Source organism: Drosophila tropicalis, unplaced genomic scaffold (genome assembly GCF_018151085.1).
Source record: "Drosophila tropicalis isolate 14030-0801.00 unplaced genomic scaffold, ASM1815108v1 contig_694, whole genome shotgun sequence".
In the NCBI taxonomy this organism is placed as follows: domain Eukaryota; kingdom Metazoa; phylum Arthropoda; class Insecta; order Diptera; family Drosophilidae; genus Drosophila; species Drosophila tropicalis.
In genome coordinates, this window is record NW_027173176.1 from 3,672,347 (window position 1) to 3,697,675 (window position 25,329).

Genomic DNA, 25,329 nt, shown 5'->3' on the forward strand with positions numbered 1-25,329 from the left:
TAAGAAAATTCAAAAATTAAAGAAAACTTTTGCATATTTTTAGGCACTTTTGTAAAGCATAGGAAGTGAAGACGATTGCAAATAAATCTATATATATACATATATATGTATACCTATATATATATATATGCATGTGTTTGTATATGTATGTGTATGTAGCTTGTAGGTCTTAGAGAATAGTTTGGTAATCTACATCTAATAGTATAATTACCATATCATTTGCATTTTGAGAATAACCGAATCACTTAGGATTCCTGATTCATACGAAATTCTGAACATCGCTCGCTTAAATTTTCAATGGTTGTGAATAATTGAAGAAATTGAACAAAACGTAAAAGAAGGTATAACAATAATCTTGAGCATAAGGCAACACTAGTTGGGCTTTGTTTCCACATGAAACTCCCGCCTAGATCACCATAGATATTAATGATAAACTTAACAAACAAAAAACCAAAACTTACTTAAAGTGTTAACAATATTCACTCATAATCGATATCAACTGCTGTTGCGAAAAACATTATCAATTCGAAGTGCAATGTGAAAAAACGTATTTAAAACTAAACTAATTGATTGAAAACTTAACTCTAATCTCTAATACAACTAAATAGAAAACTTTCACCTCTAAATGGTAAGCCAAGAACATTATATAAATTTAATTACAAGCAAATTGATAATCAAAGTGTAATGTCATATGCTTTGGCAGATCAACTAAATGGTAGAACAATGATTTCGATTTTCATAGCATACTTTTTTGGGCATTGAGGTGTGTGCCAAACGATTTGAGACAGTTAATTCAAGTGAAATAAAGATTCAAAACGATCAGTCAACATGACTTAAATCAAAAGTTTACTAAAATATTTTAAGATCTTTGTATCTGTTTAACTATCCTGTTATTTATTTATAAAAATTAAAATTTCTGCAATTGAATTATAAGCTGTTCCATAAAATGTGTAAAAGCCATCTGCAAACACTAATCAACAGTGTAATGATATTTTTGCTATCAAAAATTTGATTTACTGTAAAAGATTTCTCAACTTTAATTTAAACATAAAGCACTTTGCATTGGGCTTAGGTGTTTATGGCAAACTAATTGTGAAAATCTTCATACTCACAAAGGGTAACAAATGAAATGTTTTTTAGAAAACTGATCATTTAATCATATGAAAAGAATCATGAGTATCATTGTTAAAATATCCTATTCGAAATATATTTAAGGTGCTATTAAAGTTTTAGTATTTAGTAAGACAAATAGAAAAATAAATCTTAGTGCAACATACAATTTGAGAATTAGTTCTCAATGACCGAATGTTATTTTCAATGAACATGACAGATTACATTGTATAGGCTACTTTTTGGAGTTCGCTATGCAATTCTTATTCTAGCCTCTGATAACAGCCGATCTCTGCATTAGTCAAGTCATCGTAAGGCCTTTCAGGGCCGAATTGAAATGGGTCTACACAATGTGTCCACAAGGGTTAATAAATTGGCAGAGTTATGTTTAACTAAATGCTAAAGAGAATTAGAAATATCGAACAAAGACTTTTTAAAGAAAAGCTAAGTATAAGATATTCGGTTTGGGGTTACTTCAATGACAATTTAAACCTTAAAATCCTAAAATAAAGATTAAAATTCTAGAAAACTATTTTGACTTAGGACATCTAAATTAGGAGCTATTGTAAACAATATTTTAAATGAAGAGCATTCAATTTTTCATTTGAGTCAAAATCCAACAAATATATCACAAAAATTAACAACGAGATCGACAGGCTAACCTAATATAATTATGGGGAAAAGCTTATGAAATTTTGTCTTCAATTTAATAAGAAAAAGTTAATATTGAGAACTAAAATACCATTAAAGATTTTCTTAAAATTTTGGTATGTAATTAGTTGAAAACAAAAGCAAAATACGTTTTTTATTTATCAACTTTTGCATCTTTTATAAAATAATTACTATGCATTTTCTCTATTTCTCGACTGGCCTCAAATTAAAACATCCAGTAACAGAACGATGACAAAAACAAAAATCGAAAAAAAGAGAAAAGAAAAGAATAGGCAAAAAGGAAGCCGGGACTGAGAGAAAAAAAAACCAAATGCATCGAATTGTAATTGTTGTTGTGACTAGCCGAAGGCCCTTTTAATTTATTTGTAACCATTCTGGAAGCAAAATGTGACTGCTCTGCCACTATAACCGACTATTCAATATAAAAAAAAAAAAAAAAGGAAAAACAAAAAAAAAATGATTTTCCATTGCGTATTTTTCACCGAAAATGTTTTCAAATCAAATATCGAGCAACAAGAAGGGACTGGGTGACGAATGGACAGACGGACGTTGATTGCCTTTGACTGCGTATTTATTTGTATGGTCGGCCGCTCGTTCGGTTGGACAGTTGGACGTTCGTTTTTTTTTTTTTTCATTTGCTTCACTCTTATTTCGATGTATAGAGTTGCAATGTGTTTTAACATTTCTTTCTTCTATCATTTTTTCTCTTTATCTCTCTCTCTGCCTATTTTTTTTCTGGGGATTTTTTGTTTTTGTCACTTTTGTTTACTTTTCCACTGGCATAAAATGAAAATGTTTTGATTTTTTGTGCATTTTTGCCATGGTCATTTGTTGTTGTTGTTGTTGGTTTCTGCTTTTCTTTGCATCGTCAAAACAACATCCGCAGGGGATTATTTTGTATGTGTGAAAAATATTTGGATTTTAATTGTTAAAGATATCTTTAAAATAATATTAAACACATTTTTAATGCAATATTGAGCAGCTTAATCAATTTGTCTTTTTCATTTTCCGCTCAAGTACAACATACAGACGATGAAGATGAAATAAGCAGAAAAGGCAAGAGAAAGGAAGGGAAGTCGATAAGTACGCTAAACATCTTCATTTCTCTAGGCTCATCAATTGGTTTAATGACGCAGCAAAGTATGCTACATACATAAGCCAGACGGCATCCCAGCATCATCCTGTAGCATGCAGCATGATGCATGGGCAAAGTAAAGCCTTTCACTTGAAATCACTTGAAGAGCTTTTGCACATTTATGCAATTCATTTATTGAGTATGCAATTTTATGCAGTCAACTTGAAAATTGCTTCGAATTGGTATTGATGGTGACGTTTGTTTAGTTTACCAATTGTCGCAGGCCATGCAACATTTTGTTGCTGACGTTGCACTTCTGATGTGCAGTTTGGATTCGGATTTGGCTTTGGCTTTAGATGTTCAATATGTCCATTCTCTGCCGTCTGTATGTATTCGAAATTTCATGGGCATGCAAAAAGCAATTTTGTATCGAAAATTTTAATTGAAACTGAAGTGTCGAATGGAGGCGCCAAGAAAATCAATAGACGCGATACTATTCAAGGGAAATAGACAATGCAATTGTTCTTTATCAACAAAGCAACGTTTGTATTGGGCTGTGTGTGTGTATATAGTTCAATCATGTAACGATTAAAGGGGATTTTTCAATCGAATAACTGAAAAGATGCAAAATTTTTTTCACACTTTAGCTGATCAACATATTGTTGAATTCAAAAAACATAAATTTCTGTACATCCAAAATGCTAGATTATCCCACAAAAACAAAAAAAAATAAGAAAATTACCCACAACATTCTAAAAATCAACTTTCATCCTTTCAATAGTACCTACAAATTTTTCACATAGAAAATTCGGCAAAAATTTTTAGCACATCCTTCCTTTCCAAAATTACCTAAGCAACATAATTCACATTTATATTCAAGTTGGAATCATGGTGGAAATCCTTTTTTATTAAAGTTGAAGTCATCCCGCTCTACTGCCATGCCACAACAACAATTTGTGCTGCCATTTGTCAGGCTGCAGCCTAACGTGAACTCTTGAACAATTAACAAACAAAAAAATAATTCAAAAGTAAAATACTTCTCTTTCGCTCTTGGCCAGTTTTGTCCAGGCCAAGGGTCTGTTTCGGTTCGTTGAGTTTGGTGGAGTCCTACTCCCAACTCCAACTCCATTTCCAGCAACAGCAACTCCAATTCGAATTGCCTGCTTCTCCCATATAGGTAAAACTCCATCCAAATGAGGGAGAGACTGAGACAGAGGCTCGGGCACGGAAATCGTTTAAGCGTCTGCAACCGTATAAAGTTTAATGAGCCGCAATTAATCGTACATGACAACACTATAAAAACGTTTACGAAAAATTATGTTCTTTTTTCCCTTCGTCTATGTGCTTTTTTTGCTTTCGTTCCTTTTCTGGTTTTTGTTTTTCTTCCCTTCACGGAATCGTTGTAATTGCTGCTGGTGTCTTTGTTCAGAATGTGCGAGCATACTTTTGGGAGCACTGACAATGGGCATGTGTAAATGGAAGACATAACAAAAATAAGTGAATGCCTGAAATGGGAATTTCTCTGAGTGCTTCTTGTGTTTGGAGGTGACAGTTTGATGAGCAAATCATTTTAACAAGAGTTATTTTAACGACTGACAAGTTTGCTGCATTTGTATTCATAGTAGAAATTTTCAAAATCAAGTTGAAACTTTATACATGTTTTAAAAAAATTCTACATAAGTTACAATTTTTTGTCTGTTCCTGACATTTTATTTTGTTCCGTTCCAAAATTCGATTGAAAACAATTTTTTCTAGGGATAAACAAAACAACAAATCGAGTGATCTATATATTTCTACTCCAATCCAAAAGTCCTCTGGTTAGTTGTTTGCTGTTTTAATTTTTGATGCTGTCGCTTTTGAAGCTAACATCGTGTCTGATTAAAGAATTTAACTTCAAATTGAAATATAAAGGGGTCATGAGCATCTAATCAAGATGAGTCGAAATTAACGTAGCGCTTTCTTTCGACATAGAAGTCAGAACGTGAGTTAATTTTAAAAGAAAAAGAATTTGTTTTGATTCAAAATATTATATAACTCTGAGAGGGTAATTATTTGGAATCAACGTAAACATATTACCGGGAGACCCTTACTAGTTCGAACTCTTTCTTTTTTTTTTCTGTGTCTATTCTATTTCTATTTCTTCTATATAGATAATTTGGTTCTAATTTTATTATTAATATTATTTGTAGCTACTTAATTTTAGAGACAATCAATCTACTCAAACTCTTCTGTTAATATAACAATATTTATTATAGCTAAAACAAAAAAATGTAATCATTAAATTCAATGAATGAATCGTTACTTTACTATGAAGTTTGCAAACATTTTATTGTAATTTTTAATAGACAAATATATTGCTAATAAAAATATTGTTTTGGTTTTTATCTTTCTGTCGTATGGTTTGATTAATTTCATAAAAAATCAGATTGATTACTTGATCCACTCACCTCGCATGTTTATATAATTATATATTGTAATATATGCATACAATTGAATGGTAATCTTTTAAAGGTTTTCATTTTGTCATTGCGCCCTTTCGTCATTGACAATATTTGTCGACATTGGCAACTTTGTCATTGGCGTTTTAGCATCGCAATTTACCTTTTTCCTAATTAACAATTTAAATAAATCGCTCAAACGTTTGCGTGTTACACAAAAATGCAATTTAATTGGAAATTTAATTGCTTTTGTGGTTGTGGAATGCGTCAGGATGCAACCCGTTTCGTGTGTGTGTGTGTGCATGTGAATCCTTGTGAATCCTGTCCTTCTGCCCATTTTGTTTCCTTTTCACCTTCCTTCCTTTTGGTTTTTGTTATTTTTTTTGTTTGTTTGTTGTTGTGCGTTTTTTTTTTGTGCCCATATTTGTTTGGCTCTTAATTTAGACGTGTGTCTAGCTATTGAAATTTGTCACTTTTCGGTCTGTCTGTCGTTTGGTCGATTGGTTTGTTGGTCGGCTTGGCTTTTGTTGCTTTAATTATTTGCGGTTATATTTATTTTAATATTTACCAATTCAATTAAGGTTACAGCATTTGTTGTACGAGTTTTTTTCCCAATTTATTTGATTTTTTTTTTTTTTCATATGATTAAATTGACTTTCTGCTGGGCGACTGATAAATAATTTCAATTAATATAATATCATATCTGACAAATCGTATCTGCAGACATCTGATGCAAGGCCATAAGTTAACTAGAAGAGGAGCAACAGCAACAGAAACAACAACAATAACAAACACACACAAAAAAAAAAAAAGAAAAGAAGAAAAATCTTGCAGACATAGCAGAGCGGTTTTTTCCCCTGTTCCTTCCGGTTTTTCATTTCATTTCTTTGCGTTCGCTCTTATTTTTTTCAGTTTTTCTTTTGGCTGGCTGCGTGCCAATTATAAAAGTGATTTCGTTGTAAGCTAGACGACCCCAAGGCAGACATAAGACCCACACATACACATACACACACACACACACCACACATACATCACATGGCATTGCACACACTTCCGTCAACGGGAAGTCATAAGGCGTATGAACTTGTCGCCATTTACTTGGGAGATCCTTCAGGAGTGGAAGCTAAAATCCAACCAAAATGTAGAAGAAGTCTGACAGATTTGGTCTCCATCCTCTATTCATCTCCCGCTACGTTTGGTTTGCGATAAATTGAATGACTGACGACGCAGTAAATACTTTTCAGACAGTCCTCGGAGTGGGAGCTAAAGAAAATCACTTGGATCAATTTCCACATCCATCCACAAACACACACACACACACACATACTCAGAAAAGAACAGAGAAAGAGAGAGAGCGGACAAATTGCGCGTGGTTAGATTTTTCTTCTTTTGAGTTGACATGTTTGCACTAAAAGTAGAGTTTTTGGCAACTGACAAGGTGTGAATGGCTTAAGACTTAACTCAAGTACGTGTACATCAATCTCAAATGCGTAGCAACTAAAACACTCGTTTCAAATAGTTTTGCGTTACCATATTATTTCCTAATATTTATATTTTTAATGTTTCTAAAAGTTCTTAAAATGAAAATAGATAAATAAATAGAAACAGGCGAAAAATATTTATTGCTGCATTTAAATGAGATAATATAAATATTTCGTTCCTAATAATTGTGTAAAAAATAAGAAATGATATTAAATAATCCTCTTTGAATTTTATTTTAAATTGTAGTAACTTACTAGCCCTAGTCTCTTGCCTTTATTCCTGCCCAACTAATTCTCTGGTTCAAGCAAACCTAACATATTTTTTATTCCGCTTTGTTAATTAGTAAAGTAAAGGCCTAAGATATCTTTAAGAGCAGGAATTTTTTTTCACAGATTTCACTGTTACTACATCTCTGTCTCATTTTTGTTTGTGCTTCTGTGCTTTGCCTTTTCGATATTCATCATGAACCTGTATGTAGAATGAAGAAAATATAAGAAAGAAAAAAAAAGAAGGCGAAGGAAAACCAACATGCACATTTGCAGGTCACCATATGAACATCAAAGCTTTGTACAAACATTTAAAGATCAAAAAGCCAAAAGCCCATTTAACCCGCACCAGAGGCCAAATGGTTGAAAAGGACATACACACACACACACATACATTTACAGAGAGACATGTGTATATGGCATGGTCAAACAGCTGCCGCCTGGTGTTGATAGAGTAAAAGCAGGCATGGAAATGGTGGCTCGACTGACTGACCGCTGAGTTTTTTTCTTTTCCTCTTCGTCTCTTTCTCTCTCTCTCTCTCTGTCTCTATCTCTTTCTGTTTTTCTCATTCTCTCTATCTACACATTTGTCGGTTGCATTAATAAAAATTGTTCACCATATTGGTAAATCCATTATGAATATTACCAGAGAGTAAAAGGCAGCAGCTAGCCAGCCAGTCAGCCTACTAAGCTAAGGGGCAGGGCTAGGGGTGTTGGATTGAAATTGAAATTTGTGTGGCTGGTGCATTGGAGATGCCTCTATGAACATCACACACACACACACATACACTGTTTCCTCACACTGGCAGCTGCCCTTCGTAATTGTGTGCAAAAAGCAAAGCAAATGTTTACGTAATAAATTTACGTGATTGAAATATGTCGAGTTGGCCAATGCAACAGAACACAAAAAAAAAAAAAAAAACAAAAATGAAAGCTGAAAAAAGACGACAACCAAAAAGAGACCAATCCTGGTCTGACTAACGAATTGGCAGTCTCTCCATCTCTCTCTCGCGCACTCTCTCTCTTTCTCACTCCAGTGGCCATTGCTACGAAAACCGCTTTGACTCCTACTTCGATTCTATTTTTGATGTGGTGTAAATTTTTACACATGTACACGAATATGGGAAAAGGAAATCTCCTTCTTTTGCTTTTCAGTAGTTGCCAAAAGCATTTTGGCGGTTCCGCTGCTGCTTTACCCTCTTGCTGCCCCACGATCCCTGCACCCCTTAACGCCAACTCCAACATACAATTCTCGTGTGCTGTTTGGCCGACAAAACCGCAATTTGTGCAAAAATTATGAAACGAGACTTTGGGCAAACACAATCAACGCTTGAGTAAGTTTTTATGCATTTAAATTAGTGTGAGCATGGACAGACTATGACCATGGCTATGGCAAAAGGATACACAATACTCACACACACACACACACTATACTCTCGCCTTTTGTCTATAAGCGGATGAATGATGGAATGAGTGATGGAAGTAGGCTAAAGGATTTGCCATAATTGAAATGTGTTTGGCATAATTATGTTATTCTTACACTGAAATGCCACAACTACAACTATGAACACGTTAAAAAGTATAATTTTTGAGAAACTTAAAAAAATAAAGGATATGGAAAACAATTATTAGAACTAAAGGCAAATAACTAGATTATTAATCAGTCAACTCAAGGAAATTAGAACTAACTAACGATCAATGCTAACAAAGTAAGGTCCTTTCTTTAGAAGATTCTTCCTGATATACCTCTTGTCTAAAGCTGATGTCCTGAATGACAGTTTGCCACTTCAATTGTCACCTCGAGCTTAAGATACGAAGTTAGAAGTTCGTAGACATTGCCGCCAAACGTAACTTTCACAGTAACTTTCAAGTCCTGCAAAACAAAACTGGTCCCATTTGATCCTCTTTTCGATCAGCATAAAAGTCAGCTAAAAAGCTTTTCGCATTTAGGGCAACAAGAAGATTGGAATAGTCATAATTCCTGGATATCTCTATCACCTTTTCAACAAGAAATCAAAGATATTAATTACAATTCAAATACATTTGTAGCCCAAGGACATCCTAATATAATAACAAACTCGAATTTTTATTTAAGTTATGATTGCAATGTAATGAAATGTTATGAATCGTTATACAGCATCTTTTATTCCATTTCAGTTAAAAGCAAAAGAAATTCAGCCCAAAGAAACACAATCTTTAGCACCTCCATTAAATCGGGAGAACAACAAAAGTTAAAAGAAGTTTGCGCAAAAAGCAGCAAACAATGCAAAACATTGAATAATGATCAATTGATGGCGCTAAACTTTGCCTACAGGCAAAAGTGTATAAAGTAGATTTACCTTGTCTCTCATTCCAAGAAAGTGGCGGCATTTTCTCACCGCTCTGACTGCTTTTGAAATTAAGTGGATTTCACTGGGAATGGGGGAGGGGAAAAGGCGATGACAGCGAAACTTCATAATAATCAATGTTGGAGTCGACAGATATATAATGCGATAATAAGTCAGCCATGACGACAAGCGGACGAGGATAAACACCTGGACGAAGGACGTCGGACTACGGACTACGAACTCGGGACTTCTCAGACTACTTGATGTGGGTTGGCAGGCGGTGAAAACTTTTTTTTTTTTTTTTTGCCTCCGCTCTTTCGTTTCTTTTTTCGCTTTTGCCTATCGAAGCTAAGCGCCTTAAAGAACGAAAATTGGTAATCGAGTACGCGCTGCCCAGGCATTTAATAATAGAAAATATTTGCATAATAATTACAATGAAATGGAAGAAAATTTTTTAATTAAATTGACTGTGAGTTGAAATTTCAATCGCATAAAAAATTCGTTTTAAACTGCACAAGAAAGTACTTAAAAAATACGCTAGAAATAATGTAAAACTATGCATATTATGAGAAGGAAATATACAAAAAATGTAAAAAAAAAAAAACTGAAAGAAGGAGTAAAAAAAAAAAAAACTTCGTGTGGGAGTTGGAAAATTGCCGCTTCGTCGATTCCAAGGAGTCAGCGGGAGTCAAGAGCAACGTCGGCATATGAACATACAAAATATTCCCCTACAAAGGAGTTGATTACACAAAGGAAAATTACGACGAATCATTTCCGCTGCTTGGCTGCTTACACGACCACGGCAACTTCCCGCCCGCTCTTAACAGACTATACAGAGCGAGAGAAAGAGAGAGAGAGAGAGAGAGAGAGAGCGAAAGCGAGAAGGAGTAAAAAAGCAACCAAAAAGAAAGAATGAACATGGAGGCGGTAAACGTTTGCAAAAACAAAGCCAAGCCCAAAGTCTATCCCTTTCCCTTTCTCTAGCTGACTGTCCCGCCTCCTAAAAAATACTGAAAAATCACAAGTGAGATAGCACAAAAAACAAGAAAAAAAGGGCCAGTCAGGTTGTTGTTGCTGTTGTAGTTGTTGCTGTTGTTCGTGTTGTTGCGTTCACTTAAAACTCAAAACTACTAACGAGCTACCAACGAGGCGTTAGCATTGCATACTTTTAGGCGTCAAATGCATGGTGGGAATGACAGTTGAAAAATCTTCACTTCATGTACAATACAATTTAAATTAAAGCTTTGGATAACCTTGGAAAATTCTTTGAATTCCATATAATTATTGGTAGATTTAAATAATATTTGTTAAGTTAGAAGAACATTGCTTTATGCACTCACTTATCGCTTACCGACTTTCATTTATCATATCATCATATCCGAACATGTTATTAAACAAAAAATTCTTGAATTTTGTTAAAAAACTTCATTGGTCGTATTTTCGTTGACATGTTATGGGGACAACTTTCGTTTGGTTTTGTGTTGTCGAGCCAACATAAATTATATTTAATTGAAATTCTTTTCGCAAGTAGAACAAAATAAGCTACACAAAAAAATATGCCAAAAAGAGACAGACAAGCGATGAAAGTTTTTCAAACTCATAAATTTTGGAAGGTTTTGTTTTTGGTTTTAGACATGGCCGCCCCGTTCCATACTAAAGACCATGCCCACACATACTTAAAGTCGACATCAAACTTGTAAACGTCAACGATCGTCTAATGTTTCCATGCGTCATAAATTTCATTGAAAAGCGCTTCCGTTGCGCCATTTTCCTTGCGGGTCCCGTGCCTAGTTACACCTGCCATTTGCCTTTGGCTTTTGCCTTTTGCATAAGGGGAAATGAATTGCTTTATGGCCACCGCAGTAGCAGACACCGACCAGGTCGAGAACGGCTACGACTCTATGTGCAAGAAACGGACCAAGTGGAAGGGCTTCTTCGCTTAAGAAATATGCAACTGTAAATCAACAGCAAAAAGACAGAGAAAGAGACAAAAAGGGAGACACACACACACACACACACACAGAAAGAGAGAGAGAGAGAGAGAGAGAGAGAGAGGGAGAAAGAGAGTGCAAGCAAATAGTTGTGGCAATGGCTTCTCCATTTTGTAGGCGTTTATAAGCTGTCGAAAGTAGTTAAGCGTTTTTCATAATTTATTTATGGCCCTTTGCTAGTGAATCACATTTAAGCATGTTTCATTTTAAGTGCCAGAGCCCCCCGTCCGTCTCCCACACACACACACACATTCACAACCACCCTATACCGACCGCCTAACCATAAGTTTTATGGTCTAGGCGGGTAATAAAAGGGGATTAAGGTATATGTCTGAGTTTGTGTGGCATACTTTTTGGCCCTTTGCCTTGCCTATGCAAATTGGGTTCATAAAGTGTTTAAATTGTGTAGAAGAATGAATGAATTCGAGAATAATCTATGGGTAATCTCACTTTGATCTTTAAGTTCAGTTTAAAATGAAATTTCCACTATCGATTTAAAACGATTTGCTCCAATTTCCTTATTTCTATAAACAAAATGAACAAAATATCCAAGTGCAACAATTCTTCATTTATTTCGATGCTTTACCGCTTGTTGCACCAGACTCCCGAGCTTAAGAAACCAACGAAACGTGGTCTAGCAATTGAGCCATAGAAAGAGGAACATGGCTTTGGTGGTCTAGCAGACGGCGGGAAGTGAATGGAAGTGGATGGAAGGTAAAACGCCGACTTTGCTTTGTGCAACAGCCCGTGAATCGCTTGCCAGCCGGTGGAGAAAAGAGAGAAAGAAGGTAGAGGAGAGTATATACCTACATATGTTCAAAATATATCGAAACTTTGATTTTGTAGACTTTGTAATGCTCTTCAAATTTTACCTTCAACAGATTTGACGATTGGGCAACAATTGGGAATATATAACTTTAGTATGAATAGACTGTTATCTATCGTCAAGAGCTTCTTGTTCTAAATTAACTACATATTTTTATGAAGTATACAGATTTTGTTAGGGTGAAAAACTTTACTTAAAATAAAAATCTGAATTTATTGAGTTTTTTGATATCGAAAATCTAAAATATAAACCAAAAAATTAACTTAATTTATTGATTATTTTCCATATATGTACATAGCAAACTGTTGCTCATAATTGATATACCTTTTTCTATTTTTCTGTAGATTCTGTTGCAGAACATACAAATGCAATGTCTAGGCAGAGTAATGTAAAGAATTTTATTTGTTTATAGCGTAAAAGAAAAAGTGCAATCCAGCTGACGTCTGAAAGGTGAAAACGTAGTCCTTTCTTTCTTTTCCTTCTAGCCAGGTGCAACATGGCTCATTGTCAATATATGTATATATATAAATGTGTGTGTGTGTGTGTGTCTATGTATAGAAAGTTTGCTCATGTGGGGGAGTCTCTTGGTGTGTAACCATTGTCTGTCTGTAATCAGTTTGCCTAGCCGTAAATTGTATAAAAAGTGAAAAGGATTTGTTGCGCATTTTATGCTGCAGGCACATATAAAAAGAATGCCTGAATATACATACATATGTACGTGTATATTTGCATACATAGATAAGCAGACCCTTTAAATAAGATTTTTAATAAAGTGCTTTAAAAAGTTTTTCTAGTCCTGTTTCTATTATCACATTTGGCTAAAAACATTTTTCAACCGCAGTCGAGTCTATAAATATAGTTTATTTGCAGCTGACTGCTGCTAACCTTTTTGGTTTTTGGGTTTAACTTTCAATTGGCTGGCCAATATTTATTTACACTTTTTCATAATCTCAAATTCATATTTGTGTAACAATTTACACACACACGCATTTGCTTTTATTTGCCAACGCAAAGTGCCGATCATTCACCAAACCAAACCAAGCCCACCCATCCATTGACACCCTCACCGAAAGCTTTATAGTTCTCCCTCTCTCTGTCTGTCTCTCTATCTGTGTCTCTTTCGCTCTCTATCTCATGGTTTCATCTCAGCTCGGGCTATATAATTTAAAATGGCAAACTTTAAAATGTTTACCAAACGCTTCATCGTAGTTGTAACGTGGAATTTACGGGCCAGCAGCTAAACAAACACACTCACACACGCACATACACACACACACATTCACACGCATACTAGCACACTAGGATAGAACAGCAACCAGTCTGTCTATGTAAGCGAGTCTTTTATTTGCGCTTAAACCTCGACGCTGAAAAGCATGCTACTGTTTTTTTTTTTTTTTTTGTTGCCTCCCCCTTTCTTTTTTTCCTACTTCTTCCACTCTCAACTGTTCTGTTGCTTTGCCTTTACAGGCGCGAAAAAGATATGAAAACCAAAATACAGAACCAGGAACCGAAGAGTTCACCATTCGACAGCCGTACTCTATGTCCTCTAACCTTCCCTCTCCCACTCTCTTTTCTTCTCGCCAACGCTTTCTGTGTTTTGTGCTCATTACTGTGGCAAATGCATTTTTTTCGCATTTGTATTTGTGAGTGTGTATGTGTGTGTGTGTGTGGGTGTATTTTTTCTCTGGTTTTATGTAGCCGTTGGATTTTAATTAAAATTAATTACATTAAGTGCAGCGGGCAAATAACTGAGAAAAGTAACCAAATGAACATAAAAAGTAGTAGAGACTTTGGCTAGTCTAGATTTTAGAGCTAGAACAACTTTAATGCGCTTTAAGCGAATGCCCCCTACCCTACACTCTTCTTGGTGTTTGCCTCCTTTTTTTTTTAATAATTTTTGACACACATGCTAAAGGCTAAATGGACTTTTATGCATCGCTTAATTTTTATAGCATGCTAAAAACCAGTCCATGGCCATGGCAATGTGTTGTTTGTTTGCTTAAATGAGCCGTTTGTGCGGGAAAATGCAGTAGCATTTTTTATGAGTCTGCAATCGGCTACCGTCATATATGGAGCAGCAAAGCATAACAAACTGAATGAAAGCAAAAATCCAAATAAATATATTTAAATTTAGAATTGTTTTATTAGTGACCGACATTTAAGACAATTAAACCAAAGCATTAAAGGTACTGAAAACTATATTTGGTTAAGTTTAGTAATCGAATGAAGGCAATTTAAAACTTGCGTTTAAGTCAAAATAATGAATATCTTATTGCGAAGCCATTATTATGATTATTATTATTTTGTTGTGTTTTTTTTCTTACACTTCATAAAATGTACAAAAAAGTTTCTTCAACTTCACTGACAACACACAAAAGAGAGAGGGAGAGAGAGAAATAGAAAAAGTAGTAAATATGAAAAATATGAGCAAATTGTTCAAGTGTTGAGAACTAAATTCTCCACAGAATGTTTCATCCCAGGCAGAAGTTTTACAAGCAGCAGCATAATAAAATTTAACAATTGACAACATTTCTGTATTATGCTCCTTCTCGTCTCTTTTTTTTCCTTTTTTGTTGTCCAAAAAATATTTTTCTGAGCAATTAAATGTTGCCACTTGGCAGGCAAAAAAAAAAAAAACGAAAACGAAAACGAAAAAGTTGAACATAGAAAACTTTTTACAACAAAAAATCGAAGGCAACCCTGCTTAAAGTCCTTCCCCTCTGCCCACAGCAATCCTCCTTCCATCCCACCAACAACATTCAACTCCAAAATGACAATAAAAATAAGCCAAGAGCACAAGGGAAGGGAATGAAGACATGGGAAAAGGAGAAGGGAAAAAAAGAAAAGAGAGAAACATTTTGTAATACCAGCGTAGAAAATCATAAATAAAACGCATGTAATCCACGATTGAGTGCTTAAGTTGATTTCCAATGGGGGAACGATAAGCAGAGAGTGAGAGAAAGAGTGTGGGGGAAAAAGAAAGAGAAAAGAGAGAGAAAGCATTATTTACATTTGTGGTTGTGAGTTTTTCCCCTCCATTCATCCCCATCCATCCGTCCGTGTGTATATATTGAAAAGTCATCAATCATTTGGCCTCATAAAGTCAGCAGAGCAAAAAAATTTGTCTGCAAAAAAGTTGTTTCAGCCTAAGTGTATGCAATGATTTTTGATGACTCAATTTTCCATCGACTACTTTAACAACATGCAGAGGACAATCAGACAGGCTACTTTAAGCTCAGTTTAAGCAACATGAAATCAGACAAATTTCAATACCCTAGCCATTTCAAGTTGTATTCATTCATTCAAAGAAGAAACCGCACATTCATCAAACTGATCAGCAAGTTGTGATCAAAATGAATATACCCCGGAATGGTAATGGGTATAGAAAAAAACACCATCAAACAGACACTGAATAGATGGATGAATAGATAGAAACACAAGTCTCAAAGTCCAAGCACCAGCACGAGAGCAAAAGCAAAAAACGCACAGGAGAAGCACACAAAGTTTACATAACATTAAACAAAGCGCACAATGGCCATCCAATGGTAGATACAAGAGGCGGACACGGAGGCGTAGGCGGCAGCCCCAGCGAAGGAAACCGGCCAAGCAGACTTTGTCCAAGTGGAAAGGGGAGAGTTAAGTGCAGTCTAAAGAAAATTTGTTTAGACTTTTTGCCAAGTCAAACAAAACGAGTTGGCCGGCATAATGAAGCACACAAATGCACAAAAGGCACTCAAGGATCTTAGCAAAAAAACAACCAAAACAAAATACAAAAAAAAAAAAAAAAAAAACGGATACATTTTATAAATGTGAAAGACTTGTCTTTTGCCAGGTGGCAGGCCAGCAAAAAAAAAAGGCACAAGAAAACCAAAAAAGAAACCCAAATCTATGCCAAACCACACAGAAAAACTTAAGTGCTGAATTTTCACTTTCTTGTGAAAGAAACTTTTCTTAACGAATTATTTCATTAACCAACTTCAATTCAAGCAATAGTTTTATCCGACAAAGTTTTCTCAAGAGGTCTCTCTCTCAATTTTGTGGGTTATAACAGCAAAACGAGTAAATAATAACGACTTTTAAATACTCTAGAGCAATTTGATACCATTTTGTATCGATACAACTTGAAATCATTTGCTAAAGCAGATTCTAATACATTATCAATATTTCTTAACTAAAATGCTCTTTTCAGACATGAAACATAGAGCTGATTGATATTTCTTAAAGCGAATAGTATTAAGCATCAACAGAAAGCATCCAAACCTTTTGATCAAAAATATGTTGAGGATTGACTGAATGATTTCTATGATATCTACTATATCCCAACAGTAATTGGTTAAAAAAGGATTGGAGATATTAAACCAATATTAAATATAATATATTTTCAGGATATGCCTTGAGCATCTTTGCCTTTTGCAATTCCCTTTTCGTTTAGAGGCACTATGCAATTATTATAATTAAAAGACATAACTAACAATTTTCTACTAGTGCCCCAGCAGTAAACATCAAGAATGAAAGTATTCAAGATCTTTTGCAGTGCTGCTGCTGCTGCCTGCCATCTTTATGCCACTTGAGCACATTTTTCATTTCTTCCCGTTTTTTTTTTCTTTCCCTCTCACTTGGTTTCTTTCTTCGTTTGTTTAACTGCAACAGTGGCAAAGTAGTATATATGTGGCAAAGGGAAGGAAAATGGCAAATGGAAAATGTAAGATTTTTGATGTGTACTTAAAAACTGAGCCCGCATCAGTTATCATCATCATAGCCATAGTCATCGTCATCGTCATCGTCAGAGAGACGTTAGAGATGGCATCCAAGTAAACAAGACACGACTCAAGTTTTGTTAGCGTTAGTTTTCTGTAAATTGCAGGTTGCAACATTTTCATTAAATTAAGTCAAATAACAAACAAAAGCGTCGACATAAACCGGCAGGGGCGGAGATAAACAATCAAGCTGCTTACCGTCAAGACAGTGGTAAACAGATGAAGTAGGACCAAGAGTGGCATTCGTATGGTAGAAGGAGTTTTGAGGGGAAAACAATAAGTGCTGTAAACTAGGTAAGCATTAACAAAATTACAAGGTTGAAGTGAGTAGGAGACACACTAAAGAGGGTGAGAGCAAAATGAGAAGAAACTTAAAACAAAGTAAAGTAAAGTACTTTGGCAATATATGTACCTATATATAAATTGGAATATTACAATTACAACAACTGTTATCTGGGTAACTCTATCTATTTCAATAGATTTCAATGCTTAAATGTGTCTTTAAATGCTTTAAAACTGTCATTTAATGTACACAACTAGTTCTGGCTGACAGCTTAGACACAAACCCACCGCAGGCGTTAACTAGCCTGGACACAAACATGCAAACACGAATAGTTCACACAGCAAAAAGAAGAGAAAGACAGTGGGCGAGACAGTGGGTGAAGGGGGAAAACAGGGAGCTGAACTGAAGAGTTTATAAAATTAACATCGTCATGACATTCAAGCAGACAGGGACGCCTCCGTCATGCTCCTACGAAAAACATCCTTTGAGCTCGTCATCGTTGTCGTTGATGTCGCCTTTTCGCATTTGTACTGGTAGCTGGTCCTGCTTTTGCCTCTGATTTATGTATATGTGGGTGTGTTTCTGTCTCTCTACGTATGTGTGTGTGTGTGGGTAGTGAGTGAGTGTTTACGTCTCGTGTCGTGTTGGCATTTGTCGTTACAAACTTAATTAATGTTATGCTGAGCAGCCTCCTCCATTCCTCTGGGTGTCTCTCCTCCCCCATTCCAAAAGCTCTTGACTTTTGTCAAGCTATGCAAAAATTTTGTGCTCTAGGACACACTGTCAGTTTCAGCTGACGTTTGGTGTTTTTCGGCTCTGTGCGAAACTGTTCTGGCTTCTTCTGCACTGGTTTGCACTATGCCAGAATATTTAGAGGGTATTAAATGACTTTCTTTACCAAAAATATTCGTTACAAATGGCTCAATAAAAGCATATAAAGATTGCATAAAATATGCAAAGCTGCTTTTGATTTCAAATCCAATGGACTGTTAACTAGCAACAGAGTTTAAAATATAATTAAATAAAGTTTGTTTTTTCTTATATAAAGTATAAAAATATTAGGGTGTTTTTTTTATATATTTATTATTATTTTCTATCTATCCTAAATGGACAAAAAGCAAATATTATTAAAAATAAATAAAATATTTACATCCTTAATGTAGGTTTTTGCCTGGCATTAATTTCGTTTATATTTTGATCAATGATCTCTCATGATTCATTCTGCATTGTTTCTTACTTTCATTTCAGATCAATTTATCTAGTTTGTGGCATTAAATTCACCTTAACTAATTTGAAATGATGAGTTATCAGAAGGGTAAGTTCTCATACATACATATCTGTACATGACATTGACTGAAATGGTTAACAAATTTTTCGATTTCTTACCCCTGCCTGAACAATATACAAATCGAAATACAAATCAAATCAAATTACTAGGCACATTTTCATTTCTGCAATCATTTCGGGTCAAATCAATTTATTTATGTCGAATACAATTCTCTGCACTCTATTTTTTATGGGCATTATGGTACGAAAATCTCTCAATTTACAGTAAATCAAGTAGAAAGAAAATGAATAGAGAGAAAGAGAGTGGAAAAAACTCAACAGATTTACGCGGGTCATTCTCAAACAATTTGCTAGTCGAAGACTACAAAAGATAAAAATGCGTTGAGGCATACGAAAAGAAAAAAAAATAGAAAATACGATACACAAGCTGCAACTGGGTGTAAAGGCAAGGCGAAAGATGGTAAGGGAGTGAAAGAGAAAGAATGATATTAAGGGCAACTAACAAGCTTTCCATCTGATACAATCGAACAAAAGAATTTGAGAATTTGCCCAAGTTTGGCTCGACTCCTGCCTAATGAGCTACCATGAATTGGCGATTTGTGTGGGCGCTTTGCCAACTAGTTTCAAAAATTAATTGCCACCATTTTGTTGTGTGTGTGTGTGTGTGTCTGTGTGTGTGTATATAGATGTGAATGGACTACAGTGGCTCAGCGGCTTAGGCTGATGCCATTTTTCGCCATTGCCGCCGTTCAATTAACTTGTGCGACAATCCAATCAAAAGTGTATTAAAGCCCCCAAACAACAACGAGGCTATTTTCATAGCACTACAGCGTCTGTCGATAACAGCAATTACATAAATGTTTTTATGGCAGCGAGAAGAGGAGGCAGAAGTTTGTTGGGTAAGGGATCAAGAGGAAACTGCGCTGACTGCGGCTGCAACATTGCCTATCGCAAAGTGCCCGAACCAAATGCGATTTAATGGCCCTCATACTCTCGTCCTTTGGCTGCCTTTCTGTATGCCTATATCTACATAGAGCAAACCCACACACACACACACACACACTTAACACACCCATCGTTTATATAGTAACGGCAGCAGCTGCTGCTACTGCACTACATTGTGAGAATTTTTCAACAAAAATATTTTTGTTACGCCGCTGGTAGAAACTTTGCAATTAAGGCATAAATTCATATTAACACGCATACGACATGTTGTATGGCATGGAAAAATGAAGTGACACAGAATAGTGAAAAAGAGAAAGAGAGGCACAGAGCACAGAGATGAGATTGCAGGTTGCCGTTTGACAATTTCAGTGATTTTCTCTAGTTAATAAAAATGCGTTTTCATTTTGGTCTTTTTGTGTTTGTTTTTTAGAAATACTATTTATAAAATTTTCAATTTGCTTCTGTTTATTAAACTTCATGACTTAAGAATATGAAATATTTAAAGCATCATTTTCATTTAAGATCAAATTCACATTACATATTTTACCACAGTTCGATAAGACAATTGTCTATTAACACTTTGAGCCTGTTTTGGGCTTTTGGCAATAAACATTTCTAGGCAACAACTTGAGCCTTTTATCTAATTTATTTATCCACTTGTAATATTTAATAAAAATGCCTCAATTGGTTCTACTAGAAAGAAGAAAAAGGACAAGAAGTAGGCAGACAGACAAGGTGGTGGGAGAATGCGGGGGAGCTATTTCTAAATCGAAAAGAAAAGAAAAGTAAAATTATACCCCTAAATTCCAGGCAATCACAATTTTTATTTATCCCTCGATATAAACGCCTACCCAGCCACGCCTTGTCTCCGATTGAGACACGTGCGTTGGCCCCTCGACACGAACTACATAAATAAACGTAGCTGAGCCCCCCCACCACAAAAAGGAGTCCCCTTGCCACACACACCCCCGCCTCTGCAATCGCTCCACCGCTTTTCACGTATGACTGGTAAACTTTTCCAATTTTCCCCTTTTTATCGTAAATTACGCACAATTCAATATTTGGCCTTTTTACTGTCTTTACTTCTGTGTCTCTTTTATATGTATGTGTGTCCCTGCCATTGTCTGCCCTTTTTTTTCTGCCTGACTAGCTCTACAAGCAAGAGGTTCGATGGGGTTGCCAGGGGTCTTAGTAAGAAGCATGAAGAGGGCTTCATGTGTGTGTGTGTGTGTGTGTGTGGTAGAGTCTGCAATTTCTCTTGTGTTGCCTTGTTTTTGCTATTTTGCTATTTTTTGTGTGTCTCTTTATCGTAAATAAGAAATCTCATACGTGCGTAGGCCTTTTCCTAACCATTTCTTTCTTCTCTTTCCCCACCCCACACTCTTTCTACTATTTTAGCCAATTCATTTGCCTTATGAATGAAGTAAAAGTTAGTTTTACTTTTGTTTCTTACTTTGCCTATTTTTTTTGTTTTGTTTTTGGCCAACAACAGAATGCGAATCTCTAATCGAAATTGGTTTCGGCTCACAAGTGTAATGATTGTTTTTCTATGCGCTTTTGGTAATTTATTTAGCATTATTTATATTGCCAGGGAATGGGTAGAAATTCTCCTCTCTTCTAATGTTTATTGTGGTAAAGAAAAGAATTTAGTTAGTAAAAGTTATTTTGTTGCTTGAAAGGGCATGGATTTTGCGTTTGTTTTTGGGAAAAGTATTTAGGGATTAGAAAAGTTTTTGTCCATTTTTTCCTTTTGTTTTGACCTCTTGTAAATGTAAATATTGGTAAATAGAGTATAAAAGTTAAAAAAGTAAATTGAAATTTTATCAAATTTTCAGATCAGATAAGCTTAGCTTGTGATCTGTCAGCGTTCCTCAAAACTTAAATAAATTGTTATAGACGCGTTTGAAAAACAAAAGTCTTTGGCTTAAGTTTTTAAGAGTTTATGGCTTTCAAACTGTAGTTAAGTTAGTTCTAATTATCTCTTCTGCTTAGTAAAAAGATGCCTATTTTGCAACGATCTCTTTAACTTTTCTTTGACTTGAAATTCAATAAATAGAAGGCCAGAAAAAAAGAATGGCATAAAGATTGTTTTGTTGCTGGCTGCATACGAAATCAGTGCATGACAACGACCTCAACACGTAGTCATTGTCTCTTTCCCTCTCTGGCTATATGTCTCACTCTCTGCTACATCTCATGACCAGACCAAATATAGACAGCCTATCTGTGTGTGTATGTGTTTGAGAGTGCGCCCAATTGTATGCAACGGCTTTTGTGTCAAAATTTTTATGCCGTGCATGGCACGCAAACGTGTGTGCTCGACAAAAAAAATAAAATCCATGAGAGAAACGAAGAGAAAGGAAAGAAAAACTACACACACTGCAATGACAGGGGTAGTAAATTGAAAGACCGAAGAAGACACACACACACACGCACACAAATACAAATGGGTGGACGAGACGAGAGCAAACTGATTCAATTAAATCAGTCCAATTGAAGCAAACTGACGAAATGTGTGAGTTTGTGTGCATGGAATATTTTAAGCTAGCCGAGCCCCATGGATCCAGAATACATTTACTGCAGTCTACTAACCAAGCCCTCCTCCCTCCCCCCCCTGCCACTGTCCAATCCATGCCCCTCTCCCACCATTCCCTTTCAACCCATCTCCCATAGGATGTTTAAATTTAAGCTTAAAGAACGAACAAGAACTGTTTTGATTAAAAACTTCATCATTAACCCGGCCAAATGTTGCCCATAAAAATAAAGTAAAACCAAAAAATAAATATATATACATACATACATATGTACATCGATATACATATACGAAGCTTGTCCCTCTTTACAGTCGCATTGCATTTTATACAAATAACTGCACATTTTGTTTGCGCAACACTTGCGCAACATTTTTTAAATGTCTCGACACTTTTTGCCACATGTTCGAAATCAGCGAACCGGCCAGCAATAATAACAACAAGAACAAGAGTACAAAACTCAATACCAAACCCATCGCCCAGTTGTGACTTTTGTCGCGTATCGTATTAATATCTCAATTTATAGCAATTTATAAAAATATGAAAAACGAACGAAAAAAAAAAAACAACAAAAATATGCATATATGTATATGTAGGTATATATTTATGTGTGTATATGTATTTTCTGAACTGGTCGGAAGACTGCAAATAAAATTTAAATTTTTTTTTTTTTTTTTTTTGTATTTTGCTTTCTGTTTATTATTGTCGCCAGTTGGCAAAGCTAACGAAGCCAATGGGGGAACCGACCAGACTGAACCGTACATAGAGTGGACTGGACTGGACCGGACCGGACTGGACTGCAGCGGATGCTGCAGCAACTTTGATTTTTACCATTTAAATGCACATTTGATTCACATCGATTTGTATTTGGTTTGTGTAGGCTTTAAACATGGGCTCAAACAAAAGAAAGTATTCAAATATTATAAATAGATACATAGATGGTCCACTTTCATTTCGTCTTTGTGGAGATCAAAGTAAGAAATCGTAAAATGGTTAGAAGATTCGGTAAGGATTACAAAGAAAATCTACTTAACTTAAAAACTTCGATATTCTATAATAACTTTAGTTTATGTTCATTTGATTGATGGGAGTTTGAAGAAAAATATATTTACTTAATTTACTACAAAATTTACTTAATGATTTTAAATAAAAATCCGAATTTTTGTCCGAAAATTTGTCGGTTATTTTCATAAGCAAATACATTTTTATTAATACAAGAAATTTACATTATTGCACCCACTGTCGCCACTCCGTGTAGATCCACTTTAACCACTCTTTGGCCCCTTTTACCAAAAAAAGCAAACGCCTTCTGTGTCTGTAGTGGAGGGAAAACTTTTTAGCACCAAAGCAGCATTTTCCTCTGTGTGAAAATCACTCAAAATTGTGTTTAACTAAGCGTAAAAATTATAAGCAAATTAATTTGCAAAATCACAACAGCAAGCAACAACAACAACAACAATAGTTGACTGGTTTTGCTGCACAAAACTTTTATGAAACAATCAGGAAAAAGGCAGCAACAGCAGCAACAGAGGCAACAGCAGTCCTGACACTCCTCCAACTCTGGCTAGGTCCGTTGGGAATATAGAGAAGAGAGCGGCCTTCTTGGGGCTCAAAACCATTTGACGCGCAACCAAACGAAAGAACTGAGGTGTGGGCAGAAGAAGGAATTGTCCTCGGGTGAAGGGGATAGATGGAAAATAACCGACAATTTATCTGCATAAAAGCGCAGTGTGCAACTTTCACGTCAGAGAGTGAGAGAGAGAGAGAGAGCCTTGTGATGTGGATTGATGTTTGAGGGCGTAAGACAACCGGAAAAAAACTTTGCAAACCATTTACGAGAAAATTTATTCGAAAAGAGCTACACAAAATTAAAGATAAAAATTCACAAAAATAATGAAAAAATAAAACTAAGAGAATCCTTAGCAAAAGAAGATAATAACTAAAACAGTTTACAAGACTTGAGAATTAGAAGAAATGAAATTCTAAAATCTATTATTTGTATACCTTAAAGTTTGGATCAGTCTTAAGGGCTAGCTCAATCAATGTTTAGCCATCCCAGTCGCCCGTTCTCAACCCTGTTAGAGTAATGTCAATAGCTCATTAAAACTCTTAAGCATAATAATAATTCAAAAACCAAATACCAAGAGCAACCACAAGAACACAAGAGACAGAGAGAGATAGATAGAGAGAGAGAGAGAGAGAGAGAGAGAGAGATTGTGGCATCTTTGCGCGGACCACCACATAAACACGAAAATGATAGACATTTATTTGTGTCCATAATTAAGCACAGACAATGCGCCACGCCTTCCGACCCATCAACAACAATTTTCCCGACTCCCTGACTCCTTTTTATATCATGTAAGCATCCCCATTGGATTTAGCTGCCCCCTTTTGTTGAATATTTCTTTGGCTGCCTTGGCAACAATTTACAACAAAATGCAAATGGTTGCCCAGCCGCAGCATTGCATAAATTTTTGGAACATTTTTCATGCCTCAGGCGTCACATGTGACTTTTGAAATGAATTCCACTCGTTCTTGCCCCCGCCTTCTGTTCCACTACGCCGCCATCCAACTTTGCCCTTACTCTTATTTATGTTGATTTTCGTAAATTGAAAGACAACAATTGCTAACCATACTTTTTCTACTCCCCCTCCGCATATTTTGCCCTTGGAAAATATTTTCAAGTAACAATTAAAAAATGTTACCCTCTCAGCTGACCAAAGTTTTCCCTTTTTCATTTTCATTTGTGTTTTGGGTGTATTTCTTTTTTTCGTGTCATTCAACACTCTTTTGTGTTGTAGGCAAATTAATGATGGCCTTGAGTTTGTGTCTTGAGGTCCTTTCAGAGACCTAGACCGGCGGGCGTTTTTCCCATTTTCCCATTTTCATTTATTTTTGTTAATAAAATGTTGTTGTTTCTAAGTTTTAATTGTACTTGTCATTTTTTTTTTTTTTCGAGTGGAAGAGTGAGAAGCAGAAGAGTTGCTTGAAATAGCCATTAAGTCATTGAAATATGGTAAAGAATCGCAGATTGGAGCGGTCGGTTGTTTGAATGGCGGTCGTATGGCGAATGGGTGGTGGTGAATGGAAAATAATGAGATTGAAATTCGTGACTTTTGAAAAGTTCCATCTAAATGGATTGAATTTGTAAATGGTTCAAGCGAAGCTTTTAATTGACAGCAATATCAGCAAGTTCTCACGTTGGGCGTCCCAATTTAGCAGACTTTTTGTGAAGAGTGTTTTAACAATTATTATGATGTATTTATTTCTATTATTGATTCTGTTAGAGTGATGTAAAAACAATTAAAGTGAAGTTACGTTAAGTTGGGCGCCAATATAAGA

At 35.5% G+C, this 25,329-nt stretch overlaps 1 protein-coding gene across 1 annotated transcript in view; it reads left to right on the forward strand.

Annotated features, from left to right (window-relative positions):
• LOC137579186 (cytoplasmic polyadenylation element-binding protein) overlaps positions 1 to 25,329 on the forward strand; it is a 352,744-nt gene that overhangs the window by 44,405 nt on the left and 283,010 nt on the right. The window contains exon 3 of the mRNA XM_068292891.1: positions 18,476 to 18,542. Within this exon, the coding sequence (XP_068148992.1) occupies positions 18,524 to 18,542 (19 nt within the window). The 5' untranslated portion in view covers positions 18,476 to 18,523. The remainder of the gene's footprint in view (positions 1 to 18,475; positions 18,543 to 25,329) is intronic.